Genomic DNA, 15,100 nt, shown 5'->3' on the forward strand with positions numbered 1-15,100 from the left:
GTCTATGCGTCACCGTGCTTTCTTTGGGTGGCGCACATCACCAGACCGCGCTAACGTGGTTAGGCCAAGAGGCGTCCGAGCAGAAAGCAAGGTCAAAAATCTGGACTCGTCAATTACTTCGCTGCCGTATATCATTTCCTTGATGATAAATCTTAATTTCCAAGTGGGTTTGCAGCTGGATGGATCGAAGTATTGTCGAAAATTTCCGCATCACGATGTCGACGATACTTGGCCTGGTACCTGCGCGGCTTGGAATATCACACGCATACGACTGCATGTCCCTAAGATAGGTAAGTAAGTGCTCGAAGGTCGGGCTGCAGATGCTCATCGCCTGGTTATGCCACCAATTGAAGTACCAGTACATGCTCTTAGTGTCATGGATTTCGGCTCGATGGCTCGAAAAGCCGCACGGGAGCCATGTAATGTATGCGGATGACCGAACGCCCGGGATTTCGTGCGATAATACCAGTAGATTTGTGCATGCTAGACATAAGACCAGACGAGCTTCGAAGCTACAAAGCCAGAACACTGCTCCCTAAAATCAAGGAAAATCCTGTAACTACCGTAAAACTATGCGACAGCTACACCGTTCGTTGAATGGCAATGAAGTACCGCATCATCCTTACCAGGCTCCTTGTCTCCAATCTTGTAACTGCTGTATCTATTCCACTACCTCCTACCGAACCCTCCATTTTTGAGCTTCTATCTGGACATCCAAAGTCTACCGATCGAGAAAGCGCCCATTTGTTTCAGAATGCGACTCTACCAGACTTTATTGTCGGCAAGCGTACCGAGTCTACCTTCAATGCCGCCTGTGGCTTAGAGAGCCCAACAGCAGAGCTGTGGGCGTCAAAGCACGCAGAAATCAAGACGTTCGTCGATGAGAACGAAGCCGAATTCAAAAAGAACCCTACATCACCCTCATTTGCTGTTCATTTCAGGAACAAGTATGCTCCAAAGCTCGCACCAAGCTCCGTCTTCTGCGATGTAGCTGGAGCATGCAGCATTGGAAGCTGTGACAATCTGGACGAGACTCTTCCGGTCGAAGGACGCCAGATAATTTACCTCGTCTTCGAGCAACTATCTGGCGTCGCTCATATCATGGCAGTGTCCGCCAAGGCAACGAATGATGCTGGTTCCTTCATAAAGGGTACTGTTGATTGGCTTGTCGACAAGTTCACCACCGCGGATGAAATCGAGAAAGCCCTCAATCGAAAACATCTTATACAAAAGATTTCATGGCCGCAGTCAATGCGGTTGTCCTCATTGCTTCAGGCGGAACAACGTTTCCACCCGTATACATCGCTGACTCATTTGGGCTTAAATTTCTAAATGCGGCCGCCAATATCGTTGGTAGCAGTTACATTGGCGCCGCAGGTATAGTCATTGCAGGAACTGCTGATGTCCCTGATTACAGCGCAGGTGTTAAATCATGGTTGACCGGTACCCTAAACACGATCTTGGATAATAGACAGCGCAAAGTCGGTGAAGATCTCCGGGATCTGTTAAAAGGCCGTGTCAATTCAAAGGACATGACCGTTTTTGATCTTCTGGCCAGCAAAGATTTCCTTGCGCCGGTCCGGACCTTCAGGTGTATCAGGCGGAAAGGGAAAAGCAGTACCTGCCTGCAGTGTCTGTGAACGCTGCCTGGCACTTCGAACGACCGTACATTATTGACGCTGACGCACCACCTGGCGGTTGCGAGAGCGACAATCGGGGACCAGTAGAGCGCCGAGTATGCTTGAGAGAGGCGCCTACACATTCTTTTTGGCTTTTCAATATTGGCCAAGGTCGAGAAGGTGGCTCCTTGAAGAACGACCGAGCCCAAGTGACTGCTCCTTCTGGATGGTACATGTTCGACGACACAGGTTCGCAGACACTCAATGTCACTAGAAAATGTGTCGTTCGATCATCTCTGATGATGGATCGCAACAACCTCGCCGATGCTGTGGATCAATCAGATTTCGTTACCATCAGCTCCGCGCTCGAAAGGAAAAGCGTGGTCATGTCCGGCATTGATGCCGTTCACTGGTCCGGCGATCCAGAGAAAACAAAGCATCTAGGTAGCGTCCCCGGCGCATTCAGCATTCCCATCTTCCGCAATCCCGGTGGAGAAGCCATCTCGAGTGTTGGCGAAGACAAGAGCCGAAACTATCCCTGTATGCCTGGAGAGTTCTTATGGGAGAGTGGGTGGTCTATTGAGAAGGACACGACGTTGACGTTTCTTAAGCGCTTTGGGCTCATGTTCTCTGAGAACTGGGAGGACTATTACTCTGGTCACAACGGTTGCGAGGGAGAGAATAGCATCGACTGGCATGCCGAACTTAATGCCTTTCGCAAGGATGGCGATCCTGAGATCCCCAAGAAGCTCAAGCATCCGTTCAAGAAGTGCACAAGCCCCAATCCGCACGAAAATCTGGGCACTCCAACAAGGGAACATGAGAATGAGGGTAGCGTGTGCCAATTGTCTTGGACTTGCCTGTTTTCATGCAACTTTTCTATTCTCGCCGCCGACATCAACTCTTACTTAACTCCATTTCTATACTACTAATTTCCCCGGCTAATTTTGTACAGTGATGTATCATAATATCGCCCACAAAAATCCTAGTAATACCAGATTCCCTTCAACATACCCTACCCTCTCCACATCTCACCGTACTCGCGTTCAATCACACCGCCCTTCCACCATCACCCCTCACAAAACCAAACTCCCATTTGCCCCGGTAACCAACCCAATCTCCCCCGGGATAATCGTCCCCACCTCCACCGCCGCCGCATGATGTCTCGCCAAATTGCCATAAACCGGCATGTACCGATCCAACCACGGCAGCACCTCCTTCGCACCGGGCGTCGCGCGCCAATCACGCATCAAATCACACACAATCGCAAACAGCGAGTACATGTGCACGCCGGCGTTGGCCATTTGGTCGTTGGCCGTGTCGCGCACGAGCTCGGTGGTCGTACCCGACGCTTCGACATTGGCGTAGACGGAGTATCCGGCGGCGCGCAGGCTGAGGGAGAGGAAGGCGGTGCACACGTCGGTTGTTATGCCGGCGAGGATGATTTGCTTTTTGCCTGTGGCTTCGATGGCGGCGCGGAAGGAGGGGTTGTCCCAGGCGCTGTAAGGAGATCAGAAGGTGGAAAATGGCAGAGGATGGGGGACGTGGTACTTTACTTCGCCTTGGCGGCGGATCAGGGGGGCATTGGGGTACATTTCGATGAATTCTTTTGGCAGAGGCTGGGGGATGTGAGTCATTTTGGCTTTTCGTACTTGCTATTGGACTTACGCCGTTGGGACCGGTGTCGGCAGATGTAGATAGGATCACGGGCAGATCGAAAAGCCGGCCGATGGAAGCATGCGCCATGATGTTGTTTTGGTACAGAGTCGGGTCCCAGTCACGAGCAACGTGGTACAGGCCGACTTGGATGTCGAGGATGAGGAGGAGCTGTGCACTAGGTCAGGAATGGGACTCGTAGTAGGGCGGGGAGCACACACAGAGTTGTTCTTGTCAAGACGCTCCCATGGAACGGCTGATGTTATGTCAGAAAGCTACTAGGCACTACAGCTGGACATCGTACAGTCACCGTGGACAGCGTTAGCTAGGCTGGCAGCCAGAAGGCTGATGGTGGTGAGAAACTTCATCTTGACGGTCTGTTTGTGACAAGTTGTAGAAGTCGGAAGCACCCTGTATCGAAAGGTGGTGCGGTGTTGGTTTGATGGACTTTGAGGAGCAACAGGGTGCTCTCTTTATACATTATCAACTCTAGATCTACGCGATCTCCAAGAAGTATCTGCATTTCGATTTCGAGCCCGAAATGCAGCATAGCCAAGCTCGTGGCGGACACAATGTTTCTTTGCTCCACTCGAAAAACCGGTTATACGACGCTTCTCCATCCAAGACTGGGCTGGGCTGCAGTGCGCACTGCATTGCGAATCAGATGGCCACTCACTGAAAGATGGAACTACCATGAAGACATCGAGATCCAGACAAGTCCAGCCACTTACATTCATCAAACCTATCGCATTCAACAATTCTATTGGTCGTTGGTCGTCCTATACACGCGCAGTTCGTTTCCGAGATCATTATTTATCCATCGTACATCTCGCCTTCTCGTTAGCACGTTTTGAATACGACGTTTATGCCTAATTTGGTCTCTGATAAATCGCCAACCGCGTTGGAGTTGCAGCGTTGCCAAGCGTGTAGCTCGTCCCGAGTCCGCTTGACGTTATTTGGATACGAAGCTAGACGGGTTCCCCACCTTACTGATGCATGTCAGCAATCCTCGGTGTCATTCGTCAGCAATTACACATGCTGTTGGTCGGCCATCGCATAAGAGTCGCGTAAGCACCTGAGGCACGTTGTCGGTACCTCTGCTCGATTGTAAATTCGCAAAGTGTGTTTGTCAGGACTTGTGTTCATGTACAAATGCGTCATCAGGCTTGCTTGCAAAGTTCTTCGTGAGTAATTGTAAATCCATCCGTCAGCACGCAACAAGTCAATAGTTTTCATCACATATATAAAATTTGTAGATGTATGAATCTTCTTCCATTACATTACTACCTTCCTTCCATTTTCATATTCTAGTATTCTACATTTCCTTTAATCTGCCACGCGCAACTCTAAGCGCCCAATCCATGTCGCGACAAAAAGTCCTGGATGACTTGGTATCCAGCAGTCGCGTTGTACTGGAAGTTGAGACCGTGGCCGGTACCAGGCTGAATATACGCTTCGAAAGCTTTGGAACCGGGATACGCCGCAGCAACACCAGCCGGGATATTTGCCGCCGTGCTGTTGGGCAGCTTGCCGTAGCAGTTGCCACCACAGAAAGGTACGTCGTGCTCGCCGGTAATGACAAGTACGGGGCCAGTGAAGGGGCTTGACGATGGCGAGCTACCGATGGTCAGGAGCTCACCGGTCGTGACAGGCTGCTTAGTCTGCTCGCCCATGAGCGCCAGGTTGATGTCGTAGTTGTCGGGGTACAGGAATGCGTATTGGAGCGATGTAAGGTCAGAGGAGACCAAGTAGCCGGAGGGATAGTTGTACTTGAAGCTGGTCTTGTTGAAGCCGGTGATCAGGTCGAGGACTTCGGTGGTTGCGACTTCGTCCCAGACTTCTTGCTCAGAGAGATCAACGCCGGCAGATTTGAGCACTTTCTGGAGTGCAGGGACTAGGTTGTTGTCCATGCCATACTGTGCTGCAAGCTTGCGAACGCCCTCGTTGGATGAGTTGCCGAGGCGGAGGGGCTGGTTCTGGCGCGCGCTGTGCAAATTCCACCCGGCGACGATGTATGGGAGAAATTGTCCAGCGACGGAGAATCCTGTGAGAATGACTCCATCGGTGTTGTTTGGGTACAAAGCTGACAGCCAGTATGACTGGACTGATCCAAAGGAGTGGCCAACATGGATAACCTTTTCGTAAGCCTTACCAATTTCGGGGATTGATCCATGGCGGATCTTAGTGGTAACTGCGTTGAGAGCCTCAACTTCGGCTTGGGCTTGGATCTCGTTGAAAGGGTCACCATGGGAAGAGTTGCCAATGCCGAAGCGATCAATGGCAAGGGTGCTGTAGCCAGATGCAAGAGCGGTGTTCACATAGCTGTAGTTGTAGTTTTGGTAAGGCAAGTCCCAATAGCTGATGCTTGTTAGTGACCAAGATGAGAGTTTGGTTGGCCTACAACATACGTCTTGTCGAAACCAATACCGTGGGTTAGAAGCTGGATCTTCCCGCTGCTCTTATCTGAGCAGCAGTACTGGGCAGAAATGTTGTAGCTACCCTTCAAGGTCTGGTACCCTTCGAGCAATGTCGCTGTGAGGTTGTGCTGGTATTCTACGTAACGGGTCGCGAAAGCGCCTGTGTCCAAGTTGCTCTCTACGGGCAATTTCTTGAACTGTCCTTGTCGCGAGGAGATGTCGACCGGGATGAGAAAGGTCGTGCACTCTCTAGCCGTCGCGATGCCGGCCAAAAGAAGTGGCGCGAATACATTGATGGGAGCCATAATGATCGTGTTATATAAGTATGTCCTGACTGGCGTAGATCTCTGGTGTTGTCGAAGGTAAAGCCTTGCACTCAATGTTCACAGTGAGGAGCCCCTGATATATACACAAACTTTACCAATCCAGATTACCAAGATGACACTACATCTAGCTGCAGGTACATCATAGCATATTTCAAATAACGACTATTGAGATCCATCACGGCTCGGCGCGAACTTTCGTCACCACTCGGTGCTTTCATCCTCTTAGTGCGCCTAGCGGTCGTGCTGTCCAAAATTGATGCTGTGCGACCAATGGCATTGAGCCGGGCGTGTCCGCTTGCTGCCTTTGCAGGCAACTTGTGGAAAGTCTTTCCGGCATTTGAGGACCGGAAAGACTGGTGCCGAGATAAATTCACAGCGTTTCCATGTACCTGGGGAAACGGATCCAGTCATGCTGTCGGAACCGGTAGCAAGTAGTAGCGTGGTTAGCCTCAGTACTTTCTTCTAGTGCACATTAGCACACAGCCCGGCGCGGAGAAGCGTTATTGCTCTTCGAGCGCAAGCCAGGATCATCGAGATGTCCAGACTGTCTCCTGGAAGTACGGTTGAGGGACAAAGATGTATGATGAAGAGCGCATGGTTGGTCCACGCTGCCACGACTTCGGTGCATCCTTGCGAAGCCGTATACAAATGCCGCGTAATTTGCGTCTTTGTCATTGATTGTAAGCCACACTGTCCTTGCAGGGGCTGTTATCGTCCAGTTGTCGCCCCAACAGCCCTATCGGTACTTGGGCAAGACAAGCTGCTGCATGGTCGGGTCGGAGGCCGGAGGATGAAGACGACGCTGCACTGCGACTGGACACGGCATGTCAACGACAGCAGCACGTCCACCAGGACCTAACCACGCACTCGACCAACAGGGGATGACCTGTATTTGTGTTCGGTACCTGGTCTGCGCGGTTGGGGAAATGGTCTAAGAGCGGTCGAGATTTGAGATCGTTCCCTGCGGAGATCCGCGATACGTCATACGAGGCAAGCCGCCGTGGTGGTAGTAGCGCGTCAGCCCGGCGAAGAATGTAGACAAAGAACAATCCATGCAGCAGTCAAAATACCAAACTTGAAAACTTTTAGGAGCAACGGATGTTCTTGAGTTCGGCGACCCCAAGTTGTTGGATGGATGAAGGAAGTCGGGTGCCTGCCATGAAAGAACCCGGACGGGCGGGACAGCGAGCTCGGCCCTCGGACTTTGTTTGTTGCACCAACATGAACAACACTAAAACACATGTAGTCTTCTTCCGATGCTGGAAGCTCAATAAATTTAGCGCTATCCGCGACGTGTCGCAGTATTTACGAGTCTTTCTTCTTTAACATATAATCGCCGCCCTTCACCGCCTTATATATCCCATACAGCCCGCTCAAAAACGCATTCCCCTTAACAATCCTCTTTAAGACACCCTTCACGCCTTTCCCAAACTCCTCCTTCCTCCCCCGATCCTTGACTTTATCCCAAATCGATGGCAGCGACATCGCATTGAACTTCCGGCGCAATGCATAGTACTTTTGCTTGTCGTAGACTTGCCACCATTCGTCCTCGGTGTAAAAGACCCGCGAGTACAGCCACTTCAATCCGCCGAGCTCATACATTTTCGCTTCGATCTCACGGTTTGCGCGGACGTATTCGGTTTCGGAGGATGGATAGGGTCCCCATACGCCGATGTTGATGTATTCTCCGTCATATTCGTTACCTGTCTGTGTGCCAGCAACGGCGCCAGTATATGGCTTCGGATGGCCCATGGAACTCATTCCATCTGAGCGCAGCGGGCACAGCCACAGGGGGTATATGCTGAACTTCTGATCGATGAAGTTTGCAAAGTCAGCTGCGTTGCCGGCGGGGAAGGCAATGTCTTGGATGATGTAGCGATCTGTGTATCCCGAGGCGTGTAGTGCGTGGTACATAATGCGCGTGTGCATGAAGTAATCGAGCAGGAAGCGCGTAAACCACATGAAGGGGATCATGAAGTGTTTGTAAGCGTACATGCCCATCCAGAAGGCGCCACGGTCGTAGCGAAAGAGGTAATCTTCTATGGGTACTAGTTCTGTTGAAGCGTCGACTGCTTGCGCCCGGGATTTTGCGTGTATCCAGAACCATTCGTTCCAGGGCTTGGAAAAGCGGCGGATGGTGACATTTGATGCAGGCGCGTCGGTGAGGCGGCCTGTAACAATCACTCCAGACGTTTTGGAGAAGAGTACTCCGTCCACATAGTCATTCTTTTGATCAGCTGTGTGTCGTTGCATCTCGGCCGTCGCATCCTCAAATGAACTCGTAGGATGGTAAGTAACCTCCACCATGGACTTTAAAGGTACCAGTTGCAATTCCACCATCGTAAGTACACCAAGTGTACCGAAGCTTCCTCTCAGGCCTTCGAAGAGCGCCGCGTTTTCCGATGTAGAGGCCCTGACCAACGTTCCATCAGCAAGAACCACCTCCGCACTCAATACCGTGCGGTCAAAGAAGCCGTGCTTGAAGCTGCTACTTTCGCCTGCAGTGCCTACGAACCCGCCTCCTACAGTGATGCCCGGGAACTCCATCACGACCGGCGGAAGAAGCCCAATTTTCATGGTTTCGCGAACCAGAGCATCCATGGGGACGTTTGGCTCGACTTCCGCGATCATTGACTCGGTGTCGATAGATAGTACATGATTAAGAGAGCTGACATCGACAATAGCGTCGCGGTCAAAGTTTGCGTGGCGGGTGCTGTTGGTGCTGCCATGATAGACGCGGAAAGATGTTTTGGTGTCGTAAAAATGCTGAATGCGATTACGCACCGTTTCAACCGTCGCGCGATGAACGTCCATTTTTGTCGTTTTGTTCGAATTGCATCTCACCGCTGGAAGTTTTCGGTAGTACTACGATCGGCCCGGCTAGCCGAAGATGCCGAATCGCCCCGAGCCAGAGTATCCGCGGGTTCTCCGAGCTTTATCCTAGGTAATCCATCCCCAACGTTCTTTGCAATAAGTTTCAATACTACTTACGTGATTCAGCTTTTCACAAGCCTTTGTATTTAAAATCTCAAAGAAGACCGTGTAGCTATACCTATGGGAGTCTAGAGAGCAGTCGATACTCAAGATAGAGAAGCCTAAAAGGTTGCTTGCGCTAGTTGCGCGGTGAACGGAATCCAGCGCATGAATAAGATGTGTAGATGAGAGACACGTACCAAACAGTGCAACGAGAGCTAAAGATTCATGTCTTACTTAGAATGCATTCGATCCAAAAGCGCACTGTAAGCTTCACCCTAAGTAGAGGGAACCATTCTTGTCTGCTGATGTCTTTGATTATTCTATCTACACTGCCTCTGACTGCGTATCCTTAGCACATAGATAGAGGAATAAATACTGTAACTGCCAGAATATCTGCTTAGGCTTTTTCGTTTGAGCACCTCTCTAGCGCTCGTTATTTGATCTCTGCTCTTGCAAAACTAGAGAAGAAGTTAAAGATGCAGCTAACTAGCACTCTCGCTATAAGAGAGTAGATATATTAGTTCTTACTGGGTATCTTGGGAGAGAAAAAAATACCAGTCCGGCGCCGGCCGCCGCGCAAGGGTCGCAGGAAACCTCACTGGCTGTGAGTGGGCAGCAGACGTCGTAGGCATTCCTACTGCTGTTGCAGCACCTCTTATAAATTTGGGTTGGCTTGGAATGAACCCTATGCCCCCCCTCGCAGAGATCGTTGCAGTCCTTCTATTCATAGTATTAGTATTGCTTCTATTAGTTGAAAAGTGCAAACAGGAAAGGGAAGCACGTACGGGACTATAGGAAGCTCTATGTTGAGGATAGATAAAGAAGTGTTTAAATCGGAGGTAGTGATTCTTAAAGTGGTCGTTGAAGCGGTTTTTGAATGTGCTGTTGTAGAATTACAGGTGGCAATTTGCTTGATCTTATATAGAGGGGAGACTCAAGTCGTAGGGATCTTGCTGCCAACTTGTGGTGTGATACTCTAATGCCTTTACAACTCTGCATCGTTGCTGTTGACCCCAAAGAGGCTAGAAAATCTGAATGAAGGCCCTTATCTGCATAATTATAAGCCTTGTTAAGATAAGTATAGCTCCCGGAGGTCCTTTCCGATGTTATACTATACTCCTCAAGACTGCAGTGTGCTCTGAGGTCTCCTAGAATGAACCAGGTGAAAGCAGAGATCAGGTTTTTGCAGTTTGTGCTAGAACCTGTCAGCAAACGGCTTTCAGCTTCCTTCATAGCCACCACAGGTACTCAAAGTTTTTCGTGCAGGCTTCCGCCAATGCCGCCCCACCGGACCAGTAGTTCCCCTCAGTTTACAGATCCTCAGTGCTAGTTACATACCTAGGTGGAGAAGAACGCAGGATATGGGTATACAATTGACAGGACTATGAAGTAGAGTAGTAAGATAGCATTACAGGACTTAGTCTCCTGACAGTCCGCGTGTAGTGTATGACGTATAGTGTAGACACAGTGACGGTTTGAAAGTCATGTACCGTTCACGGATATACCTCGCTTGAGGGTCGGATCCACAGGAGAATCGTAGCTGCATGTGGGTAGCAGTATCTAGGCGCGTATGGCCCAGATGGACCCGTTTTGGTTCCACACCCTCGTCTGTACAAGTACGTGGGAGGCGTTGGGCTCGCATTACCAATCTTTCCCTTTATCCAGGTGAGTAGACGGAAATGTCTTGGAGATTCGCCGACTACATACAATGTACATAGATTTCGATCAATGATCCTTCGGGTGGTGCACCGCCACCACTACGACCGAAAATAGTGTACTCGGGCCTGGTAGTAAAAAAGGGCCGGCATGGAGGGAATTTACGAAGTAAATACATGCAGTGTCCATAAGCCCGCACGGATCGGACATTCTAGGTGGTTAAATTACTAACACGAGGACTTCTCACGAGCTGGTGAGTTTTTTTTTTCTACGCGGAGATGACATTAACTTTCAAACTCTATTTCCCATCCATACCCCTAGGTCTGATTGCACTGATTGCGGCCGTAAACATGGTATCTACTGGAATCTTCTACCTGTGTAGTGCTTGCGCATCCTCTCAGATCTCCTTTGGTCAAGGGTGGGTTTAGTAGTATCCTTCCACGCATTGTAGCGTAGCTTCCTTTCACGGTCTCTAGACATGAGTGGCTCCTGGGGTCAGCTACATTGGCCAAGTGCCCTTGACCAAACAATCATCCTCTCTGTCTACCCACAGTACTCGCATGTATAGCGAGTGAGCCTCGTCTTCGGCAGTAGACTGTATTATCGAGGCTGTTCACGTGGGAAACAGGGCAGCTTCGGACCGAACCATCCAGCTAAGCACTATCAAGCTTTCCCCAGCAAATCTTGTCCCATCATGCCTATCTGTGTACACGTCCCGGAACTACCCGGCGAGGTTTTCCGCCTTATCAGTGCGTGAACCGTCCTTCGGCTGTGCGCTTTGGCCCGTCAGCACTATGTGTGAGTTTCAGGGTGAACGTCTGGTAATAACTTCCATCCATCAGCGCTAGGCGTCAGTGTCAACACGAACGTGTACTAACCGCTTCCACCTCGTCGTTCACAGAATTCTAAAATGCCAGCAAAGACACCTACCCGACAGACCAAAGGGCAAGCCCCTTGTATTGAATATACAACAGGGTATCCAATTGCCGAGTTGCATCCTGGTACGTTCTAGTTAGTGCCGATATGTATCAACGTGTCAGACTGTTGCTATTTATCTTATTGGAGGAAAAGCGACTGTTTATCAGCATGAAACCGTTGGAGTTGTGCATGGCAAATAGACTCAGTCTATCGGATTTTATGGCAGCTGATCGACTGCGCTATGCAGGATAGGCCTTGGCGTTTGGAAACTCTGTAGCCGCGGGTAGCATCAACATCACTTGATCCAAATCACTGAAGGATGTCGATTGGGAATCTCCTCTTCTGCACTTGCCCAATGATCCGAGTTGAGCTTTGCAGTCTGGATTTTCAGACGCTGAAGAGTACGAAGTCCTGAGTGGACTCGTGCTACAGTGCGGCAGATCGAATGGAAGTGGATCATGTCTAGCTTTCCCACCCACGTACCAGAGCTCCAGCTTTCCCTTCTTGTCCTCTCAGACACCTGCTTGCGTCCATCAGCCCGGCTTTTCGAGTGTCTGGATTTGACACCCCCTCTTTTCTAATTAGCACAGCCACATTCGCTCGCGAGGCGGGCGAACTCAAGTCCAGGTGGCGTTTACATGGCAGCTTGCCCATCTGCGATGGAATGCGATGGAAAGCGATGGAAAGCGATTAGGGAGCCTGCAGTTGTACGCAGGACTCTGCTGTTGTAATTGAAGCCTTGCCTTCCTTCATATAACTTCTAGCTGTGTATTGGACTGCTGCTTGCTGCACCCCTGTCATTCTGACGAGCTGCGGTACGTTAGCGTGCTTAGTTAGCGAGTGGGTCCCACATCCGGGCTTCCGGTGACGATGCGAACGACGCGATCCGCGAGAACGATAACAAAATCGCATTTTGCCTTGAATTTGCCGGTCTCTGGAGTGCGCATGCAGTGTGAATGTAATTCAAGAATGCAGTTCGTGCCGTCCAGATCGGACCGTTATGTGAACACTAACAGCGCAGTCACGCGCGTACCTGCATCACAGGAAACGTTGAACTAACAGGAAGGATCGAAGAAGCCGATAGCGAGGTGGAGAAGGCTCAGCCTTGCCGATGCTTAGGCATCGACCTCAACACCACATCGGCATTATGTGTTCATCATTCCGCTCGCATCACTAACAAGCTTTCTTCACCATGGAAGAACACAAATCGACCGTGGCTCGGCTGGCTGCGGAAGTCGCGCGTTTCAGTGCGACCAAAACACCATTTCGCATCTACCATGGTTCTACACTTTCGACGAGGCAATCGTCGCGCCAGCGCAGTCAAATCATTGACGTCAGCTCATTGAACCATGTTCTTCAGTTTGACAAAGCGAAGAAGACGGTCTTGGTGGAGCCGAATGTGTCGATGGATCGACTTGTAGAAGCAACTTTGGCACAGGGACTGCTGCCAAAGGTTGTCATGGGTGAGCTTTGAGTCGCGGATGCGCTGGAATGAGCTCTAACATGTATTACCAGAACTTCCCAACATAACAGTGGGTGGCGGGTAAGCCAATTGACGCTCCTACCCAGCTATGCCAGTTGTGGCAAATATACTTTGAGACCACAACGTATCCAGGATCGTCGTTGCTAATTGTCTTTCAGCTTTGCCGGCACCAGCGGAGAAAGCAGCTCGTACAAGTATGGCCTCTTCGACCGAACCATATCCGGGATTGAGATCATTCTAGGCAATGGTGATGTTGTTTGGGCAACAGCGGAAGAACACCGAGATCTGTTCTTCACAGCTGCTGGAAGTTGCGGAAGCCTAGGCGTCATTACTCTGGTGGAGATGGAGCTCATAGACGCAAGGGATTATGTTGAACTGCACTATATTCCGGTCACTAGCACACAGGAGGCGGTGCAGGTGCTACGAAAGTACCAGAACGAGCCGGACGTAGATTACATGGATGGAATCATGTACTCAATGACACGGGGTGTTGTGATGATTGGACGTCTGACGAACAGCACCGGAAGAGGAAAGATTCAGAGGTTCGACAGAGCGCAGGACCCTTGGTTTTACATGCACGCAGAAGATGTATTGATGATGCTTGAGGGCGAAACGACAGAGTTCAAGGAAACCATACCGGTGCAAACCTATCTCTTTCGATACGACAGGGGAGTCTTCTGGAGCGGCCTGCGCGCTTTCAAGTACTTTGTCACGCCCTTCAATCGCATCACTCGCTACTTACTCGACCCATTCATGTACTCCCGGACGATGGTACACGCTCTGCACCGGTCCGGCATTGCCTCCAGGACCATCATCCAGGACTACGGGGTGCCTTACGACGCCGCCGAAGAGTTCGTACAGTGGACAGATGAAAGGACAGGAATCTGGCCGCTCTGGCTGTGTCCTGTCAAATCCGCACCGCGAGACGAGCGCAGCTTTTCACAAGGCAACAACATCAAAGACGACATTCTACTGGACGTTGGTATCTGGGACATGGGGCCTGCCGATTCTCACGCGTTCATCAAACTGAACCGAGACTTTGAGGCCAAGGTCACCGAACTGGGCGGCATGAAGTGTCTGTATGCACATGCGTACTACACCGAGCAGGAGTTTTGGGATATTTACGACGAGAAGAAGTACAAGGAGCTCAGGAGAAAGTACCATGCGGAGAGTTTGCCAAGCGTGTACGACAAGGTCAAGGTTGATCTGCAGGGTGTTGTAGGAGAAAAGAGGGCGAAGAGGGTGGAGGGCTGGAGTGAATGGGCGTACAGGCGCTTCTGGGACACATGGCCGCTTGGTGGGCTGTATGGGGTGGCGAGCGCTACGAAGGGCCTGCTGGTGCAAAGCGACTTTCTGCTGAAGAAGTAGAGACGCCGATGTGTCTGCTACGAATCAAGCCATGTACACAATGCGATGCGACAGAGTGCATGCTCGAGGGAAGGTTCACAGATCTCGACGGCCCTGATTTGCTGCAGGGATCTCCTTACAGGGATCATGGGCCTCCCGTTAATTTTCCAGACGGCCAGTGCTCCGCGGCAACGAAATGACGAAATGGCGTTGCGCATAAATGACGGGCTGTAAACAGCAAGAAACCAGTTCTTTACGCGTCGATGATGGCGTTCTACAGGCGTGAAGTGTTTGCGGGTGCATACCAAGGGCGCGACGCGGGACAGAACGCGTGCAGCTAAAGTATACATGCATGAATGTTTTTCGTGACGTAGCAACACCTGCACACCGCGCCCGCCCAACCACCTCAATTCACCACGGCGCAGGCAGCAATCTGGCCACCCTCCCACCACAATAATAGCAATTCAATCCTTCCGCTGCCTATACCCCACCGCCCACTTCTCCCCCGTGCCAGATCACAGATCACAGATCACAACTATCCCCACCTCGCCAGCCAGCACAAATTGGCCGCACAAATTGGCCAGACCACGGAGCACCCAGCGACATTTGCGTGGGCACCAGCATTTTTTTGGTTTCTGGATAGGTACACACCCTGACGCAGCCCTTCGCTCTGTTTGCGGCCTTGCACTAACACGACCCAAA

The 15,100-nt window shown here is 50.9% G+C and overlaps 7 protein-coding genes across 7 annotated transcripts; 4 read left to right on the forward strand and 3 right to left on the reverse strand.

The window, feature by feature from the left end:
- Positions 1-603: 603 nt before the first annotated feature.
- SNOG_01066 (hypothetical protein) lies at positions 604-3,316 on the forward strand (the record flags this gene model as incomplete). Its single annotated transcript, XM_001791673.1, has 5 exons — positions 604-648; positions 754-1,150; positions 1,234-1,577; positions 1,601-2,455; positions 2,831-3,316. The coding sequence occupies 5 exons, from the start codon at positions 604-606 to the stop codon at positions 3,314-3,316; spliced, it is 2,127 nt and encodes a 708-aa protein (XP_001791725.1).
- SNOG_01067 (hypothetical protein) lies at positions 2,696-3,643 on the reverse strand (the record flags this gene model as incomplete). The annotated part of the gene is made up of 5 exons (XM_001791674.1): positions 2,696-3,119; positions 3,171-3,238; positions 3,288-3,446; positions 3,497-3,531; positions 3,580-3,643. The coding sequence occupies 5 exons, from the start codon at positions 3,641-3,643 to the stop codon at positions 2,696-2,698; spliced, it is 750 nt and encodes a 249-aa protein (XP_001791726.1).
- Positions 3,644-4,621: 978 nt separating this feature from the next.
- SNOG_01068 (hypothetical protein) lies at positions 4,622-5,997 on the reverse strand (the record flags this gene model as incomplete). The annotated part of the gene is made up of 2 exons (XM_001791675.1): positions 4,622-5,633; positions 5,684-5,997. The coding sequence occupies 2 exons, from the start codon at positions 5,995-5,997 to the stop codon at positions 4,622-4,624; spliced, it is 1,326 nt and encodes a 441-aa protein (XP_001791727.1).
- A 556-nt stretch (positions 5,998-6,553) lies between these two features.
- SNOG_01069 (hypothetical protein) lies at positions 6,554-6,812 on the forward strand (the record flags this gene model as incomplete). The annotated part of the gene is made up of 2 exons (XM_001791676.1): positions 6,554-6,698; positions 6,721-6,812. The coding sequence occupies 2 exons, from the start codon at positions 6,554-6,556 to the stop codon at positions 6,810-6,812; spliced, it is 237 nt and encodes a 78-aa protein (XP_001791728.1).
- A 511-nt stretch (positions 6,813-7,323) lies between these two features.
- On the reverse strand, positions 7,324-8,832 carry SNOG_01070 (hypothetical protein; the record flags this gene model as incomplete). The annotated part of the gene is made up of 1 exon (XM_001791677.1): positions 7,324-8,832. One exon carries the CDS (start codon positions 8,830-8,832, stop codon positions 7,324-7,326), a length of 1,509 nt encoding a protein of 502 aa, XP_001791729.1.
- Positions 8,833-11,344: 2,512 nt separating this feature from the next.
- Positions 11,345-12,149, forward strand: SNOG_01071 (hypothetical protein; the record flags this gene model as incomplete). The annotated part of the gene is made up of 3 exons (XM_001791678.1): positions 11,345-11,399; positions 11,625-11,651; positions 12,001-12,149. 3 exons carry the CDS (start codon positions 11,345-11,347, stop codon positions 12,147-12,149), a joined length of 231 nt encoding a protein of 76 aa, XP_001791730.1.
- Positions 12,150-12,760: 611 nt separating this feature from the next.
- On the forward strand, positions 12,761-14,419 carry SNOG_01072 (hypothetical protein; the record flags this gene model as incomplete). The annotated part of the gene is made up of 2 exons (XM_001791679.1): positions 12,761-13,031; positions 13,293-14,419. 2 exons carry the CDS (start codon positions 12,761-12,763, stop codon positions 14,417-14,419), a joined length of 1,398 nt encoding a protein of 465 aa, XP_001791731.1.
- Positions 14,420-15,100: the final 681 nt, after the last annotated feature.

The sequence above is a fragment of the Parastagonospora nodorum genome (genome assembly GCF_000146915.1).
Source record: "Parastagonospora nodorum SN15 chromosome Unknown scaffold_1, whole genome shotgun sequence".
NCBI lineage: Eukaryota > Fungi > Ascomycota > Dothideomycetes > Pleosporales > Phaeosphaeriaceae > Parastagonospora > Parastagonospora nodorum.